We start from the raw sequence: 19,641 nt of genomic DNA, 5'->3' as shown, positions 1-19,641 counted from the left end.
ACAAAGAACAGGGCGATTTTTGGTATGATTTTAAGTATTATTGCGGGGGCTAAATCAGTGTAGAAACTGTGTGTAGAAACGTGGTTAGCTGAGACAGCTATTTCTCAAATGCATAAACATGTCAAAAGGGACGTAAATTGCGACAAAATAAATCATGAATTTGAACGACACATTTCACATGGCAATATTTTCATCCTTTATCATGCATCTAAAATTATGAATTGAGAAAATGCCAAATTGTATAGTGTTTTGCTTGCAAATTTGTTACACAAATTACTTTACACTGAAAGTCCACCCTTCATAGGCGAAATCTATTTTTACAGAATCTTGCTATCATTTAAATCAGACGCGAAGGCAAGTATAAATAGCATAAAATATCTAGCTTGCAATTAAAACTATAAACAAGGATGCTATTAAAAAAGGCTGGTAAAATTCACAATTTAAGCTATAAAACATGTTACAAAAAGCTTGCATACCTTGGGCTTTGGGCTAATGACTTTACAATTTTCTAGAGCCATGCAATTTTTTGCATCCTATATATACATATAAAAATGAACCCTTCAGTTCTCTGGGTCACATTCTACACTGTATAACTATGCAGTTTGTGAATGTGAAGGAGAAAAGGTAAGTCGCGTGATGTAGTTGTCAAGGAAAAGTGAAGGGTATTAATTGTGGGTTTAAAATGAGTTCGTGACGATAATGAGGCAATTTTCATTGGAGTTTCTGTTCTATTCTTGCCATTGTTACACAAACAAATCAGTATTTTAAACAGGCATATCAAGTATTTTTGATGCTTTATTATTTGCCCCCATCTTTACTGCACGAGCTTCAAATCTTTGATTGGTTGATACAACAGACACACTCCCAAGTTCTGACCAATCATATAACGTAAACCTGTAAACAAAGGCTACTTTAAATCGTTTTTAAAGCCACTCGTCTTCATATCCATTCAACGTGGACCTTTCTATGGTACAGTCTAAGCAGTGGCGTGATATGATAAAAATCAGCGTCGCTATCTTTAAATGAACAGCGGCTATTCTGATCTAAATATCATCCATTTGACTAAATACTAGTTAACTAACAATCGGAGAATCATTTTTATTCTTATTTTCAAGCTACCAAAAATTAAAGATTTAAGCAAATGAGACTTACACAATATTATCAATATCTTCATGTTCTTAATGACAAAAGTTGCTCGATTTCTTCAACAGTCTTTGGACAGTTGGCACTCAGAACACGAGGTCCATTATTTGTGATAAGAACATCATCTTCGATGCGGATACCAATGCCTCGAAAACTGCAAAGAAAAAATGTTCCTGAGCCAACGTCTAAAATTCTCTCATATATCAAGGTGCAGTAGTCAGTTGACAAAGCATAACGTTGGTACAGCAGACATTTGTTATGGTCACACCATATGTTGCCTAAAAAGCTGTGACACAAAGCGGTGTGTGACTGAAAACGGGGTTTAACTTAGTGGTTTTGCGCATATTGGTCGAAGTTTCATGTGTCTGTAAACGGTAGTGTGATTTCAAGCAAAGTGACTTTAAGCGGAGTCAACTTCATTGCCTGAAGAAATTTAAAGCTTAAACTTTCACTGGAAGATATCAGAAATCGATGTGAAAATCACTGAACAGTTACAGAAAATTTTAAGCAACAAGCTGGAAAGTGCTAAATACACGTATGGGGTAGTTAATTCGTAGTTTAACGGCTATTTCCCCGGGCTGGAATTCTTATATCTGATCAACCTCAGTTGCCTAGTACCTTTATCTTTAGCTATCTGGTCATATAACTACGTGTTGTTTGCTACAAGACATATCAGACACTGTGGCTTGATAACAGGTTGAATTTATCTTGAAGAGATAAAATTAGATTAATCTCCACAGAAACTTCTTGCGAATTGTCCTAAACCCTATTATGTAATTACAATTAGCATTAACGACAAAGAAGACGATCATTGTAATCACCTAAAGGCTGGGATTATAACTTAAAACTTCTTGATATTCTTGGAGTTACTGATAAATTGATAGGATAAACGTTTTCCCTAGTATATTGAAAAGAATGATGTTTTAACCAGATGAAATTCGTTAGCTGTTAAAATGTTACTGTATTGTTTGCAGAGCCCTTAGAAGATCTTATGAAAACCTTTCTTTGTAAATCAAAAGAAAAACAACTTTCCAAAAGTTTTGAGGGCTGTCATCATTAAGGAAAGCAACTTGGAATAAAATACCTTTCAGGTAAATGATAGAAATGCTTTGGTATGTATAGACCAGGTTCGATTGTTATTACCATCCCTGGCTGGAGAGGAAGGCCACGGTGAATGAGGGGTGTGTCGTGTGTGTCCATGCCTAAATAGTGACCAAGGTGATGTGGGCAGTACTCAGCTACCGCCTATGGAAGAAAAATTTCCTTCAAGAAAAAGGATTTTGTATTCTTAAAATTCCTAAAGAGATTAAAGTAAGTGGGCCAAACGTATTATGAACAAGACATCTGGGAGAAAATATATCATGAAAAAGTCTTTTAAAACGACATAAAAACTGATTTTGATCTATGGTTTTGAACGTTTTGAACTAGATTTTGAAGTGAAAATAGTGAAAAAAGTATAACAATACAATCCAGAAAGTGGTTGTTGCGTGGCTGTTAATCGCACATACTGGTGTGAGAAAAAAGAATATGGTTCTAGTTACCAAGCCTCGACCAAGCCCAGAGATAGCCTCGACCAAGCCCATACCAAGCCAAGAGATAGCCTGGACCAAGCCCAGACCAAGCCTAAAGATAGCATGGACCAAGCCCAGAGATAGCCTGGACCAAGCCCAGACCAAGCCCAAAGATAGCCTGGACCAAGCCCAGACCAAGCCCAAAAATAGCATGGACCAAGCCCAGACCAAGCCCAAAAGTAGCATGGACCAAGCCCAGACCAAGCCCAAAAATAGCATGGACCAAGCCCAGACCAAGCCCAAAAGTAGCATGGACCAAGCCCAGACCAAGCCCAAAAATAGCATGGACCAAGCCCAGACCAAGCCCAAAAATAGCATGGACCAAGCCCAGAGACAGCCTGGACCATGCCCATACCATACCTAATCATCAAGGGATTCTTGGAAGTTTTGGCTTACGAGGCAAAGGAAAAAAGAACACTATTCTGAAATCGAAAAAGTAGCTTTACCAAAGAGGATGTGAATTGGTTATGTCATAGTGCCTGTCTGAAGCATGAAAAGTAGCCACGTACCTTTTTTAATGTATTATCTGTCAAATTTTCGTCAATAAACCCGATTCCTAGAAAAACAGCTAGGCATTAATACGGTCAAAACTTGCGAATAAAAGAGTTACATCATAAAGAAAAGTTGCAAATAACGGAAACCATAAATATCACTTGCTGATAGCTCAGTAAACTAAGTTCTTGATATCAATATTTTCACTCAAAAGTTGTTGATATTGAATCATAGGTAATGGGAATTTTTTGGCAATTAATATTTCAAGTTGTTAAAATGTTTTACAATTGAGCATAAAACATACGTTGCAATTCGGCTCCCAGTGTCAGCAACATCCTTTGGTGAAGTTGGTCAAGTGACACTCCAACTTTGCAATGCTAAAGAAAAAAGGCAGTTGACAACATATAAGATATCATCATCATCATCATCAGGTACCATCTTCTACCAGAAGGTTGGCTACCATGACCCTCCAACTATCCCAAAATCTGAGTTTTGGTTCGTTGTCTTGGTCATAGATAAAACTAAGGGGCTATTAGTAGAGATGGGCCCCTAAAACCACATCTACAGTGCTTTTGAAGGGACACCATCCCTCTTTCCAGGAGTTCTTCTGCCCGAAGCCGTTGACCCCTTGAGTCGTAGCTCATACGCCCTCCTTGCCGGTCTCCCGCCGAGTTAGCCGTTGGCCATCGCTCGTAGCCCTGAGCTAGGGAACCCTGCCAGGTGGTACCAGTCGGGTCAGGCTGGACCTGTAAGCTAGTGGAGGGAAGGGACGCTTTATTTCCCCATTCATGTCCTGTCGGAGCATGCCACATATTAGATATACTTCAGCTATAATATAGCTGATAACAAACTTAAGTTAAAGGCATTGAGTCATGTTAAAATGGATTGGGTATACCCTAAGTGCCAAAATCCGCTGAGTCATGATTTTCATGACTGCGATGCTATTGGTTGACTTGGAACTGGTCACATGAACTCACCTCGTACTGTTTGACAAAACAAAACGTTGTCATCAATAGCAAGTTGTCAACAACGGATGCCAATATCACATGAAACAGCAGCGATCACGCCGAAACCAAATGACCCCCTATAGAGAAGGCCTATTTACCATGACTCAATGCCTTTAATTATCTTAAACCAAAATATCAGCAAAAATTGTGTTGCAACTACACTAGAGCTGAAGAATCATCCAAATTTAAAATGATGTTTAATTGAAATTCAAACATGTCACAAACACAGTGCACAAGGAAGGGAAGAAGAATTATGAACTAGTGTCGAAAAAAACCGAGGTTTAGCCAGGAAATGTGCAATTTTAACCTGCATATAAATCAAGTGCTCTAATTAGCTGGGAAAAGACTGTAATTTCTTTCATTAGATTTAAGACAAGCCCCATATACGAGTTTCGAGCACTGTGGACGTGTGAGGGGCAAAAGAATAGAAACATAACAATGTTGTTGCCAACAGATATTGAAGGGTACTTTCTTTTTCGTACCCCTTTTCATTTATGTCCTGGAAGAAGACGTGAATTGTGAATGAGAATCACGAATACAAACAAGCAGAAGACTAGAATTTGTGCACGATAAAGCTGTTTTCATTCTAGCTTTACTAAATAATTTATGCAAATTTAGCTGTCAACAGATTTTTTGGCCGGCTAATTTTTTAGATAACAAGGAAAAAACAATCATGTATTGTTATCAAATGTGTATGAAAATGTTGCTGACATGGAAACTCTAAACACTATAAACAGAGATAATTTAGTTTCTTTGGAATTAGCAGCTTCTTGAATCTAGTTAAAAACCTATAATCTAGATTTAAACAGATTCAAAGCTGTCACTGAATATTATTTTTGCTGTTATTGCTAAATTGTGCAGCTAAGAACACAAGACAATTTGTTTACTATGCGGTGATGGAAGACGATCAACCCACGTCAGTGAATTTTCCTTCAATCGAAAATATCAGGCTGAAGATAGCACAAGACAGGCTTGATTCAAAGATTTATTCGGGTGTTTGAGGAACATGATTTAAAAAACCGAGAAAAACAAGATTTGATTCAAAGATTTATTCGGGTGTTTGAGGAACATGATTTGAAAAACCGAGAAAAACAAGATAACATTCTATGCTTTGATAGCAAAGACGTCACTGACAAAACTGCCTGGGAAATCGTGACGTGACGTAATATGAAGCTGCAGGACTGGGATAGCAACGAAATTGATTACAAACTAAAAGCTATTGGCAAGCTCAGGATGATAGGCAAAGTGTTTTAATGCTGAATGCAATACGGAACTTGGCGAGTGCTTGAAAAAAGCCGTTGGGATGGAGTAGACGGCCAGCCCCCTACGTCGGATTTTGATCTACCAGGAACTGTCCGTACCCCCTGTCTGGTTTTTGATCTACCAGGAACTGCCCGAATTGCTTTTGATCATACCCGGAATTAAAGCCCTGCTAAACATTGCAGGGTTTCCAAGTTCCTTCTATTTAGAGCCCTTATGGTGGTAAGAAGAAACTTTAGGTGAGTGAACAGCAAGTGGCCAAAGATCATGAAAGAGACTTGAAGAAGGCTTGCAAACAAGATGCATATATATACCTGCAAAAGTAGATGTAGTTACACAGATACAACAAGTTGACAAAAGTACCGATTTCTTCGAGAGTTACCTCAATACAATGGTTTTGAACCTTCAGAACGACTTCGTACAGCTTTCGCTGCTCCTTTGTAAACTTTCCACTGACAGGCCAAGTTCGAGTGATATCTGATACATAGCCGTTGTATTCGCACCCTGCATCCATTAATATTAAGTCGCCGTTCCTACAAATAGAGAAAACATTTCTTCATTCGTCTCTGGGCACGTGCCTGCCTTGTTCTAAAAAAACAAAAATGATTCTTCAAAATAAAAATCTACCCGGAAAATTACAGACATTAAACAGTGAGACAGAAGGCAGTTGAAAATATTGCGGAGGCGCGGTAAATCTTTCATTACCCTATAAATTACAAAAGAAGCAATAAGGTAATTTGCAAACACTCCTTCACAGCTGAAATCGGGAATAAACTCTACTCTTACATATATTTGCTTGCATGAAAGGCAATTTAGAATTCAGCCAATCCACCACTTTATTTATCATATTAAATCATAGTTTGATACACGGTTAAGATCTTGAAGCAGGACTAAAAGACAAGCAAAAGTGCTTCGATACAGATGAACGATGTTTTATCACAAAACCCGGTTTTGATACACCCTTAGCATAATCATATTTTGGCAGCTGCTTGGTTACTGGACTTTGGACATAGGCAGAAAACAGAGAAGATCGGGTAGCTTACCTAATGATATGTGAATTGCTGACATAATGGAGTGTATTTGCTGATAATCCACTAGCGACGACCGGAGGGAAGGCCAGAAACTGGGCGCCTTGAATTTTGCATTCGTATTCTAACATAGCATGAAGGACGCTTTCTTCGAGGCCCGGCCTCGTACTCAGCATCACCTGTAAACAGAAACAATGACTTTCAGATCACAAGTCTTCTTGCTGGATAAAATTAGCCCCCCCACCCCACCTTCTCATTTAGAGGAAATTTTAACAGAAATCGAAAAAGCTTAAATGCCAGAACAAAAACCCGCCTTTTTCATTGAATTTCTGGGAAACTTTCCAAAGGCCATTCTCTACAGGAAAGATTATGTTCTAGACATCTGATATTTCATCCCGTTTTAAGCTATGAGGGTACTAGCTATTCAAAATTGCCAACATAAAACGGCTTCGTATAATGGCAATAACTCTAAACAAATCATTCCCTTCATCAAGTTTTACTTGAGCTGCTAAACCACCTTGACAAACATTTTAATCCCAGTAAAGGCAACGAAATCTTTCATAGACGAAAATGATTTATTCAAATTTAATGTCAAGCAAATAACATGTTCTGCAATTGCATTCTAGTTGTTCGTCTACAAATATAATGGTTTTAGATAATTTCTGTTAAGGGAAACATAAAAACAGATGAAAAATGTGTCTGTATCGAAACAAGATGTTTTAGTTAGCGAATAACGAATAAAAAATCATAATTTTAGAAATAAAACTCAGAATCCAACTAAAAAAGTGTTTCTGAAATTTGGGCCATGTTTTGAAAAAGACAAGCTCTCGTTGCGTTTACTGGCAACACGTTCAAGAATTCTAAATTTAGGCACTTTAGCCCAGCATTTCAATTAAGGCATTGAAAAATAAATCATTACTGACGAAGAAGATATAGAAAGAAAAAATTGATTTTAAGGAAGAAAAAAGGGCTGGTATTGAAATGCTGGGGTATTGGCTCGAATTGTAACGGCATGCTTGTGAAGGTCTATTGTGGAATGCCTTAAGTGATAACCTACTCTAACAAGTCCCCTCATGATATTCAAAACAGAAGTACGCTTTGTGGATTAAAAAAACTGCACGTGTCACATTTGAACTTAAACTAGTTTCTTTAATAATGATTTTTATATTGTAGATAGGTGGCATGGATTAGTTAGAATTAACTAAAAAGAAATCAAATGTTAAAAAGTTTAAAACTATGATTATTGCGATTATCTGTCTCAAACTAAAGAGAAAAATTGCAAAGTACTCACACGACTAAATGCTTTGCCTGCTATCTCAGCTGACTTTTTCATTAGTTCAATTTCGGATTGCGACTTAATCAATCTAAGCATCTGAGTGTTATGATTGAGTGAATGGAGAGCTACAAGAAAACGTGGAGAACTCAGTTAAGATTTTTGTGAAAACTAAAAAGCAGGAATTTAAGATTCAATCGGAATGAAAAAGATAGGAAGTAAAGATATAATGGGAATGGGAAATTCCGTTTTAAATCGTCATGTGGGAATAAATAATATCGGTATGCATTTTGCAAAAGAATAGGGCATGAACAAGCTTCGATGAACTGGTGCATCGGACAGTTTACAACGACAGTACCATTTATCTCTTTATGTCACTAAATGAATATGATAAATGTTTAGGTATCAAAATCCAGCAAAACATAGGGTAATGATCACCTTAAGATTTTTGAGACACGGGGCACAAAATATGATGGGAAAAAGATAAGAGCCTTCAGAGAGCCTTGAAGGTCTCGCAAAGTTAGCATATCAGGCCCTTAAAATAGGCCTTACAATAATTTCATCACACCAAAATAACGAAATGCTACAAAGACTTTCTAAAAAATAATCTACTTATTAATACGTGAAGGCAATTTATTTGGTAAGCTTGAACAATCTCGATAAAAAACCTGTGATATAATCAGGCAACTCACTTTTATGTTGCAGGACGGGTTCAGTGTAGCAAAATGATGACGATATAACACCAATATTATTAAACAAGTTATAAGAGCATTTTCTTCACAAACCTGGATAGCTGAATTTGTCACTATTAAACAAACTAATAAGCTCGCTATGAATTTTTGGGTTGGTACTGTTGTCGGCAAGGTTATACCACATGCAGTGTGTGTTGTTGCCGTATTTTCGTTGTATGACAGCAGTAAGACTGCTTATTGGATATGACTAGAATGAGAAAACATGCCAAGTGAACGGGTTTTATCTGTCGCTAGGCGGCAAATTTTCAACCCTGGGAAATCAAGAGGAAATCAAGGTAAAAACTTGGCGCTTAGTTGGTGCGTATTTACCGACTAAGCATTGACAATTTGTTAGCCAGTTTCTAATTTTGTACAAGTTTGAGAATCAGGATTAAATTTCGACGGCATACTCAAAGCTCGAGAAGAAAGCAGTGTCGTTAAGATAGCAAAAAATAAATAATCCCCTCCAAGATCTTTGGCAAAAGACTTGCAGAGGAAAATAAATGCATAGAGAACAAGGCAAAACTAAACTCCATTTGTCAGAAAATAGCACAGGACTGTTGACAATACAGTGATTCCATAATCAATGCAATGAAATTAGATAGTAAATAACGAGAAGTAATGGAAAGGGTTATGTGACTTCCAACAGGAATGGGAAGGGTATGAAAAGTTAAAAAAAGAGAATCACGGGCAAAAGTATAGGGGTAAAGATATGCTTTCTGGTGACTTATGGATTTATTTTTGTGAATTTGAAAAAGGAATTAGCAGATGAAGAATCCACAGAATTCTTCAGCTTACGTAGAGTGGACGTGAGGTTTTTGGAACAAGCTTACTTGAGGACAAAAAGAGATTGTTTTCTGCACAAAACTGTTTTTTTTTGGCAAGTGGTATTCTCCAGCCAACCCAGAGTTTAAAGGACTGGTTGCGCATTGTCGATTGACGCATAAAAACGTCCGTACGGATGAATCACTTTGTTCATTTCCAACTGCAGAAAAATTCACCTCATGATTTTTTGTCAACATTTACAAAGGCCTTATTTGAGCAACTGTGGCAAACCTGCCTAGAAAACGTCAATATTCCAAGGTCATTCAAATAATAAAAATAAATGAAAAATAAATCAATCTTGGTTACCTCAGTAGCACCAAAGAAATCTTTAGCAGCATCTAATCCGGAAACTGGTCCGTCCCAGATTTCTCTGATAAAAAGTGAGATCATTAAATAACAGCTCGTATTGAATAGCCTAGTTGCACGAAAGTGGATAATTTGAAATTGCAACAAACAAAGTTAATACCTCTTTCGATCTCTTGGTTTCACGAACATGATCATATTATGGTCAGGAAATGGCTGGTTTTGTTGCCTTTCTGCAAAACAGAATTTCATTTAAACTTGAAAAATTGCGATGTAAGCTTAACTCAAATAACTGCGATGTAACGACTATTTATAAGGGCAATGTAACAATGTAATACACAGTGATTCTTACAGCGAAGCTAAAACGTTTCACACATAGATCCAAAGATTCTAACATAGATCCAACGAATAATCTTCAAACTTCAAAGTTATTTCTGATGACTTAATTTTTTGCAAAATAATGTCCTGGCAGAAACATTTTCAAAAGTATTGTTTTTAAGCTTGAAAATACAATATTGTTTGCAAAATGTTGCATGTTCAGAAAAGGGCATGGTGATTTTTTAATTTTCGGGATGCTAAGGACTATACTACAACCCAAAGAGTATAGTAACATCAGCTAAACGCTGTACTGATGTGCTGCCGTCTATATCGCATTCATTTTCTGAAGACTAGGGAGAAGAATCCCAGAATATACGTCACGCACTTCACTCGACCCAGACTTTCGGGGCGCATATTCTTTTTACAGTTACTCACCCAGCTTTGTAAAACGAAACAAAAAGTAAACAAATATAGCATTGATTTTTAAATATTTCAGCTACAGACAAATTCCTACCGAGAATCATAACCGCGTCCGGTTCTTTGAATCCGGTCATGTACAAGAAGTCCGCGTTTTGATGGAACGGGTACCTAGCGGAAAAAAAATGTTGCTAAAATTTGTTGCAAAGATTCACCTACGATTGAACATTAGAAAGGTGTCTTCAGTCAACGTATTTCATAAAAATATCTTAAACTAGGAATGGACTGTCTTGTATTAATCATGAATTTAATTTCATCATCAAAATGCTCTGCAGAAACATTCCCTTTTCATCAACTGAGATTCTGTTACTTTAATCGACCTCGTCGTTTAATGGTCGCCCCGTCATCAAGGATATATGCGAGCGTAAATACATTTGCATCCTTCCCATGCTTAGCTGCAAGAATGGCTCAGTTTTTAAAGGCGCTGACTACAGACCCAAGGGTATGTGGTTCGAGTCTCTGGCATGACCAAACTTTCACCCAGAGTGAGGAGAGTCGCAAGCTCTCTGTAATTCCAGGCGTAGGAATCACGAGGTGTGGTCACATCGAGAGGAAGGATCAGGACACTGCTAAATAAGCATAGCTTCTCAGTGTCCTAAAACGACCTTCGGATGCTAGGTAGCAACAAATACAAATACAAATGCCATAGCACGCGTCTATCAGAAATGCTGTCGCTGTCAACGTTTAAATAGAGGAATGAAAGTCTTGTGACGTTAAAAAACAGTGAAAGCTGAGTATTGTTCATTGAAACAAACTCACGGTATGTCTCCTGACATTATTTTCGATGGACTTCCAATCATTATCACCGCATGTTTTTCAAAATTCTGGCCTGTTGCCGTGCTTGATAAAAGCCTAGAAAAGAAATACTGGACTTTCAAGATAATGGATGAAACCATCCAAAGAATAAAATCGAAAGTTATGAATCTTGTCTTTCAGAATTCTTTGGTTAAATTCTTCGGTTTTGTGGCAAAACGTGGTAGCGAACAGGGGTAAATAAGGACAAGGCTGTGTTCAAACGGAAACGACTGTGTACTGTTCTAAAACGTAGCTTTGCTTTCCAGAAATTTGATAATTGTAATGGAAAACCAAATTTAAACTACGGACCAAGGTAGTTGTTACAAAATAAGAGGTTTTCAAAAAGCAAACAGAAGCTTAAAAAGATAAAATAGATAAGCAAAACAAAGAAAATAAAAATCATAGATAAAAAATTTTCTACCTTAAAATGGCAATATAATGGCAATAGAAAGTTTAAAGCAATAAATAAAGTCCAGAGTTATACTGGTGAAAAAATGATCAGAATAAATATGCATGCTGGGGCCAATTTGCCCTGGCTTGGATTACAGAGTTCAGTAAATAAAACTCGATATATAGCGAATTGAGACAATTTCCAAAAAAAATTTTCGATTTTACAAGCAAACGAAACGAAGCAAACAACAACAAGTGTATTTCCAGCAACGTGTTGTCACTATAGGAGTGACGTATTGTCACTGTAGGAGTGACAGCTAGATAATACAAACGTGATTAATGTTACAACTATAGATTAAGATTGTTAGGCTGTCAATTTAAAGTCACCTTCTCACAAATAATGACAAAAAATATTTATTAAAATGAAAAATTTGATTATAAATGGTAAACGGAAATCAAAGTGTCGGGTGCACTTGGAGAAATTTCCAGTCTGGCAAAGAGAGTTGCCATTTGGCCGTTTTGACGGCCACATTCCTCTATTCTGGCCGTTTTTCAAAGCTATTGGCCGTCCAAAATTGATTTGGCCGAAAAAGTAAAAGTTGGCCGAATTTTGGCCGCATGTTGAAAGACACAAAAATACAAAGAAAACGACAATTTTTGCACAGAAAATATTCAACATTTTGTTAAAACAATCTCAAAATTGCAAATAACAAAGCAAGAAACAAAGTAAAAGATAACAGAAAATTGAAAATGAAAGCAAGTGGGAGCTTTGGTAACAAACAAAGCCATTTTTGATTACACTATTACTCCACAGAATTCGCAAAACGTAGCTTTTTTGTATATTTTGTTTGGCTGGCCGAATTTGGCCGCCAACCATTCCAAGCAACTGGCAACCCTGCTGGCAAAGAGATGTCTTGACGCACACATCGATGAAAATAAATTCAAGATGAGCATGGGGCATATCAATTTGGAAAAAATATTCTCTTGCAGAGCTCTCCAGCGACAAGAAAAGGAAATAAATGAACTAACCGCAATAGTTTGTTTCTTCTGTCTTTATACTCTATCTTTGTAATTCCAGGAGTAACTATGAACAATGGACAGCAATTTAAATCGATAAAATAAAATATGTCATTATGCTTCATCGTTGAACTGTCAAAGAACCGATCACCTACCTATACTCACATGATTTACCAGATATACCGTAAATCCTCGAATTGCCCCCCCTCGAAAAAGCCCCCCCTCGAATAAGCCCCTACCCTAGAACTACAAATTGTCAATAAGCCCCCCCCCTCAAATACGTCCCCACTGCTACCGTAAATTCTCGAATTGGACCCCTCAATTTGATGGTTTTTGCCATCTGAGGTTGCCTATGGGGTTTTATTGAATTACCACAACAAATTCATACTTTTGGTAGTAATCAATTAAATGCTCATAAAGAAATCTCAAAACGAGATCTTTTAATAATGTCTTTTTAATGTCAACAATTATTCTATTAGCCGCCCCCTCGTATAAGCCCCCCTCGAATAAGCCCCCATCCACAAATTTAAAAAATAAATAAGCCCCCAGGGGGCTAATTCGAGGATTTACGGTATGTAGGAAAACTGGGACGAAGTCTTCAAACATCAGACAATAACTATGTGTAAATTAGTACTTGACAATAAAGAATAGTCTTTGAAATTTAACAGGGTAATATGAAATTCAAAACTGCCTTACTTTAGATAGTGTAATAAATTTTTAGGATGCCTTTTTATTTATAGATTAACATGGAAAAGCTACGAGAAAAAACAAATATACGATAACTAAAAGGGCATTTGCCTGTTTTTTGAATCTGTTGGCTTAATTAACAAATCGAGCGTTAATTAATTATCCGGGATCAATTAATAAAACTTCCAAATATAAAGTTATCTTGTAAAGGACAAATGAATGGCTTATTAAGGATATACTCTGGTATCAAACTTTACACGACGTTATATCTGGTTCATTGCACATGTCAGTACTTTCCGTAGCAGAAACGGTTAACTGTTATCAGTGTAGCCTGCGTGCAAACGTCAGCCCCCAAGAAAGAGTGAATTACTTCTTTGACTGGGGCTAGAATCTGTCCGCAGGCTTGTATCAGTGGTGCTTGCTCAGCTTCAAGTTGCACCAAAGTGACTGTTGCACGGAGTCCACACCGCTTTTGCATTATAAAATGGCCCTTTTGTAACGAGTACAAAACTCTTAGGGGTATGGGCGTAGCGAGTGCAAAACTCTTAGGGGGGGGGGGTGGTTGGGCTTAGTATGGTTTTGCCCGAATATTATTGCTTCAGTCTAATCAGGGGGGGGGGGCTAAGGCCCTCCCAGCCCCATGTCTCCTAGGCCTCTGTGACTAACATTTTAAAGTTCCACCATAGTCTGGTTGCACCTTTTTCGAAAGGCTGTCGTCTACTGGTGATTCTTTAAAAAAACATGACCGATTCTTTCCCAAAAAAATTGTACCAAATTTCAGAAGAATCACGTAAAGTACGCTTTTAGGAAAGTAAGGCGGGGGTAACTACCCCACAACTCGTTTGGTACCACCACTGCACAACTAGCAAAAACGCTTAACATTTTGCTGAGCAATTTGATGCATGGCTTCCTTCTATTAACCATAATTCGCCACACGCATTGTTTCAGCCAACTTACTCTCAGTTTTACCCTTTGACTTGGTACGAAATTTCCTGAGCCATGCTGGAATCAATACTGGCTCCTCTGCTTTCTCAAGCACAACGCTAAACTCCTCCATGCGCAGTAGCTCTTCAAACATCTTTTGGGCACTTTCTTCGTTTTCGTGGCTTGAAGATTGTTTATTAGTTGCTCCATGTCGGTATAGCAATGTCTTCAGTTCCTTTTTTACACTATGCCAATTTTGAAAAACGTAAAGTAAGAGGAACATCAAACATAATGTGCAAATTGCCTCAAATAAACTTGTTTTTAGCCTTGGGGGCATTCTATGATAAGCTCAACTTCTCTTTAGGAAAAATATGCTTATATCTTCAGAAGCACGGAACATCGGTTATTTGTGATCATAGGAACTTAATCACTAATCGGCGTTCCAAGATGGATTTTGGTTCACAGAATCACAGAATCAATTCCGATACATGATGTATCATAAATCATGCAGCATTGTATAGATACGAACAACTGCGAGTGAAGCAATACAACAATCATTGATATCTCTACCATTTGTTTTCTGTGTACAGGATTTCTATTATTGTAGTCATAATACCATCACCATTTCAAGGGCATCAAAACGGAGCTTGCCACATTCTGCCAACAAACACCCGACACCAATGCATATCGCGAATTTTCTCCAACAGGCAGTTCTCCAACAGATTAGACAATGAACATCAAATTTATTTATGACCACTAAATCTAAAAGAACCAAGGTTATCCACGGGAGGGATTTCTATCTTGAAGGACAAAAGCTCGACTTTTGATCCTCAAGCTCCATACCAGCGCAATACCAGCAAATCAAAAGCGCGCGGAAACCAAAGCAACGACAGTGGATTAGAATTTTCATCAACATTCGCTGCCGGTAATTTTCCGCCTAAAACAGGTACCTTTTAGTTGGGGATGAGCACATAAAGTACTTCGAGGGTCATCACTCTTCGGAACGCAGATATTGAGCGTGTAAAAGCTTTCGTTCTTTATTTCTTTTGCTTTTTACAGTTAATGGTTGAGGTTTAAAGCTTCATATAGAAAAGCCTGTATAGATTCGGTCAACAACTTAATTAACAATGTTCGACGTTTGCCGGGCATTGCTATGGAAACCTTCGCAATAATCTGGAAGTTTATTTACTCAACATTTCAGTAGCACGGACATGGGGAGAAGTTCAGTGGGGCATCATACCCTGCATACCTGCCTCTTAAACAATTTTACTTTGTAGTAGGCTTGAATTAGCTTTTATTTTGTAGCTATTTTTATACGCCTTCTTTAAATAAATAGATAATAATAATAATAATCCTCTCCAAAACGTAATTGCTTTTGCAGATCTTTAGATTCATCAAATCAATCTACATGTTATGGTCCATTCCAAAGACATTCCAAAGAGATATGTACCCATATCATGGTCTATTCCAAAGAGGGGTCATGCGTCCCAAACGTTTTTACTAAATAACTGAGTTGAGTTAGCCTAAATTTTCATTTAGAGCGAAATGTAGATTATAACAAAAATAATAAAGAGAAATCTACAATTACTGGAGGGACTGGAGAAACTGGAGAGGGTAGAAAGAGAATCGTTGCCCCCTAGCTAGAATCAGTGGCATGAGACCTATATAATACATAAAGCTCTGCTGATTACCTACAGAGCAAAAGACAATAGCCAAGTTTAGTAGTTACAAGTACCACAATACCACCAAAGCATAATCTTAAAAAACAACTTACTTTCTAAAGGCTGCAAGAGATGTGGATGGGATTCTGGGGTGGGCTGTCCAATAGTTTGAATTGTACTTAAATCTTGAAAACTATTCCTCGTGTGACACAGGGATTCCAGGCGCTCTAGAAAATGAAAGTAAAGTTTACAAAGCCCTATTTCATAATTATTTTTTGTTTTCAATTAATAAATGGAAAGTAACTTTACACAAATTTGACGGCCAAAGGCCTCAACCAAAATGTGGGTATGTATGCTTACCATCAGTGGGTGTGGCAGCTGTTTCAATGCAAGCATTTCTGACTCTTTGTGGTATGTCTTGTAAAAAACCTGCAATAAAATTACTGATAGGTTGAATAAAGATCTGATGAGAACAAAAAGGGGCTGGGGGGCTAGACCCCCGAGTTGGAGAAAAATACCATTGTTTGGACATACACTGTGTTACTGGCCTTTGAATTGCTAAAATTTCTCAGTAACCAATATTAGTAATAATCACAATCATAAAGGGCTTTCAATGTTCTGAAATAAGATAAGATAAAGGGATAAAGGAAGGAAAGAATAGAAATCCAGCATTGGGCACCTGCGAATTATCTGGAAGATGATAAGCTTCCTATTCAAAGTAATAAATGTACTTGCTCAATAGTTATGTAATAATATAAGGGTCCTATATAAGGGCACAATGCAGAATAACCAATCCACAAGCAAATGGATGGGATAGGCCAACAGACCTAGGTCCTAAATAAACCACACTCTTTGCTTGATGCTTTCTCTCTTATCAAGCACTAAGCTCAAACATTTCTTTGGCAGCTAATCAACAAACAATATCAAAGTCACAATACATGTTTACAGACATTCACACTTTTTTCATAGTTTTTACAATCCTTTTTGGCTTTCAATCAAATCGAATGTCAAGATCTTCCATTGCATATAGCAAAGTTGCTAGTCTTGTGTTTAGATGTGTTACAGGCTATAAGCCTACATTTACATGACATTATTATTATTATGTAAAGGAATTCACTAACATAACAGGACTTAGTGTGGCGAGTGATTTTAACATGCAATTGTATCATTACTATATTGATTAAAAATAAAAGCCAACACATTAAATTTATGATGTAGATTCAAAGGATAAAGTTCTACTTCATTTTCAAGTTTATCACCTACCCACGTTTTTGAGGGGATTAATTTATGTTATGAGCTAATGTTAGTCTAATTTATCTAGAAAATTTTTTGACTATAAATTTTGCAGGATGACCAAATTCCAATGTTTCACAAGAATTTATTGAAAGAAAATTCAGATTTCAAGTACTCTTAGAAAGGAGTATCTGTATGCCCTAAACAACATTACAATGAGTTCCCATTTGTATGTGGCCTTTGACTAAAGATAACCAAAAAATGTTTAGCCTCAGAACTAAAGGCCAGTAAGATTCTGGGCTGGGGGCCTAGATCCCATAGGCCGCATAGGTAATCTACCACTGAGCCTAAGCCCTGAATAGATAACACCAAGGAACTCTTCACTTTATGTTTTATCCATTATCAAACCGTAAGAATAAGTAAAACATGATCAACACAATAAGAACATAAACAGAAGCTAATTTACAAACAATATAAGTGTAACCATATATGTTTACAGACATTCATACTGTCATGTAATGGCATTCACTAATATAACAGGACCAAGCATGACAAGTGACTTATTATGCAACAGAAATGAAACTATATTGATCAAACATAAAAGCCAGCACATTAAACTTATGAACAGAGCATATGCTATGCTGTTCTAAACTTGAAGAAAAATCAGACATGCTACAGCTACATGGGCTAAAAAATTCTAAGACTTAAAATTCCATTGCTCTCAGAAGTGATCTCAGGGACATCTAACTGAAGCATCAATTTCAGGCTGATAAACAATCAGTTGACTGTTATAAAATGGTATAATAAAACTAATAAGAAACAAAGAAAGTCCACATGCTTGCATGAAGCACACATGTTGATGCTTTATATAATTATATGGAAAAGGTTTTTAAATTTTTCATTGGTGTTGGTTTGAAATCTTTTTCAAGCATAATATCAAAGACACGCATTGCAAGTTTGCTTAATGATTGAAAGTGTACAATCATTGTACAATCTATGATATCAATAAAAGTGCAAAAATGATAACCCTATGTTTTACACAGGTAGATATGTTTCTTAAAAAATCAAATAGAATTCCATGGATCCACAGGACTTTATACCGAGATTACAAAAATTGAGAACAATTTCAGAGGAAAAAACCACTTCTAATTTATAAATGAATGAAAAATCCATCCACATACTCTGATTATTGTTTCGATAACTGGGCACTGCATCTTCCAGTTTCTCATCCTTTGACTTGGTGTTAGGTCCAAATGCTGAACTGGATCCTTTAAACCTCTTTAAAAGTAATTGTGATGATACTGACTGCCACCCGAAGATCCTGGCTAATAAAGAAATATGAATGAAAAAAAATATTAAACCATGTAAAGAATCTCATTCCACATTCAGTCAAATTTCAATTTTTTATTGCTAGATTATTCATTACACACATTTTGAGTATGGTTTTTTAAGTTTTTGTCTGCTTGAGATATCGAGCATTGTGTTTTTATTGATCATAATTTAACAGCCGTTGTCGCTGACTTTTGAGTACAGACGTCTTTGACGACAAGGCCTACCAATTTATTAAGTGCAGGAAACAGTTTGGATTCAACTGGGGCATGGTTTTCTAGGTGGCAGATTCGACTAGGTTTTCAAGCTTCAACTATACTCACCACAACTGCTGCGGATTAGATGCTTCCCCATTTGACAAAACATTGGTCGATGACATTCACACTACTTTTGATGTTTTGAAGGCCGCATGTTTTTTAGCCATCCCTCCAAAACATCACAGCCTCAATATCAATATGGTAAAATCAAATCGAGACAGGGGGCGATATGGGGGACGGGTGTGCGTGGGGATAGTAGAAAAGGCCCTGAGGATCCCTATATCAGATCGGACATCAAATCAAATGGCTGTGAATGAGTTTTCTGAAGCTTCTGATGATAGACCCCCTACGGTGTAGGCTAGGAGCATCTCTCTTGCAGAACAAAAGAGTTTTTTGCAAAATATTTTGCTACAGGCCTGAAATTTGCCATCGGCCCTCCCACTCCTAAATTGTAACGGAGTCCCTGGATCACTGCAATTCTTTACATATCATGGACGGAGCAATGGATATATTTCTAAGCCTGAGGACGGGCCAGTTTTTTAAAGAAACTGTCAGTTTTTTGAAAGTCTCCGCATAACAGCTTTCTTTCTCCCTAGCGCATCGGCCAGTCTTCCTCCGTGATATCCTCCGCAGAACAACCAACAGGAAACGCCCGAACAAATCACAGCATCTATTGTTTTAACTGATCATATTTTTTGACGCCTTTGGAAATTATTTGAACCTTATGAAAATTGGCTAAGCCAAGTTCGAAATCTAAAATCGAACAGCGTTTGAACTCAATTCTGAAAAGGCCTAGTTTATCTCTTGATCGCTGGAAAACCTGTGTCAAAGGGCGTTGTTCCTCGAATCATAATCGGGCTGGAAATTTACAAATCTCTTTCCGCAGAATTTCAATTATTTTATCAGTGGTCAGGCTTCCT

The 19,641-nt window shown here is 37.2% G+C and overlaps 1 protein-coding gene across 3 annotated transcripts; it reads right to left on the bottom strand.

The window, feature by feature from the left end:
- Positions 1 to 146: 146 nt before the first annotated feature.
- Positions 147 to 19,561, bottom strand: LOC135693097 (xaa-Pro aminopeptidase 3-like). Of its 3 annotated transcripts, XM_089111650.1 has the most exons (18): positions 18,788 to 19,561; positions 18,317 to 18,460; positions 16,263 to 16,331; positions 16,016 to 16,129; positions 12,643 to 12,697; positions 11,188 to 11,280; positions 10,466 to 10,539; positions 9,797 to 9,866; positions 9,637 to 9,700; positions 8,560 to 8,713; positions 7,793 to 7,902; positions 6,517 to 6,680; positions 5,856 to 6,006; positions 3,511 to 3,583; positions 3,224 to 3,270; positions 2,228 to 2,388; positions 1,153 to 1,297; positions 150 to 894 (listed from the first exon to the last, which is right to left on the bottom strand). In XM_089111650.1, the coding sequence occupies exons 1-17, from the start codon at positions 18,828 to 18,830 to the stop codon at positions 1,171 to 1,173; spliced, it is 1,713 nt and encodes a 570-aa protein (XP_088967776.1). In that variant the 5' UTR covers positions 18,831 to 19,561; the 3' UTR covers positions 150 to 894; positions 1,153 to 1,170. The 3 variants fall into 3 exon arrangements, with proteins under 3 accessions (XP_088967777.1, XP_088967776.1, XP_065067557.2); XM_065211485.2 differs by having other exon boundaries at positions 151 to 1,297; positions 18,788 to 19,559; XM_089111651.1 differs by lacking the exons at positions 16,016 to 16,129; positions 16,263 to 16,331; positions 18,317 to 18,460; positions 18,788 to 19,561 and adding an exon at positions 14,275 to 15,988 and having other exon boundaries at positions 147 to 1,297.
- Between the last annotated feature and the right edge of the window lie 80 nt (positions 19,562 to 19,641).

Source organism: Rhopilema esculentum, chromosome 11, assembly GCF_057945365.1.
Source record: "Rhopilema esculentum isolate cy_ngs chromosome 11, ASM5794536v1, whole genome shotgun sequence".
NCBI classification, from domain to species: Eukaryota; Metazoa; Cnidaria; class Scyphozoa; order Rhizostomeae; family Rhizostomatidae; genus Rhopilema; species Rhopilema esculentum.
The sequence above is the reverse complement of the archived record's forward strand: the minus strand, read 5'-3'. Positions and strand labels throughout refer to the sequence as shown.

Bases quoted from the DNA above. Each gene is read 5' to 3' on its own strand.
- LOC135693097 (XM_089111650.1), bottom strand. From the start codon at position 18,830: ATGTTTTGTCAAATGGGGAAGCATCTAATCCGCAGCAGTTGTG. The intron at 16,130-16,262 runs GTAAGCATACAT...TTCATTTTCTAG, and splicing joins AGCTGCCACACCCACTGATG to AGCGCCTGGAATCCCTGTGT. The intron at 1,298-2,227 runs GTATTTTATTCC...TTTTCTTTGCAG, and splicing joins TTCTATCATTTACCTGAAAG to TTTTCGAGGCATTGGTATCC.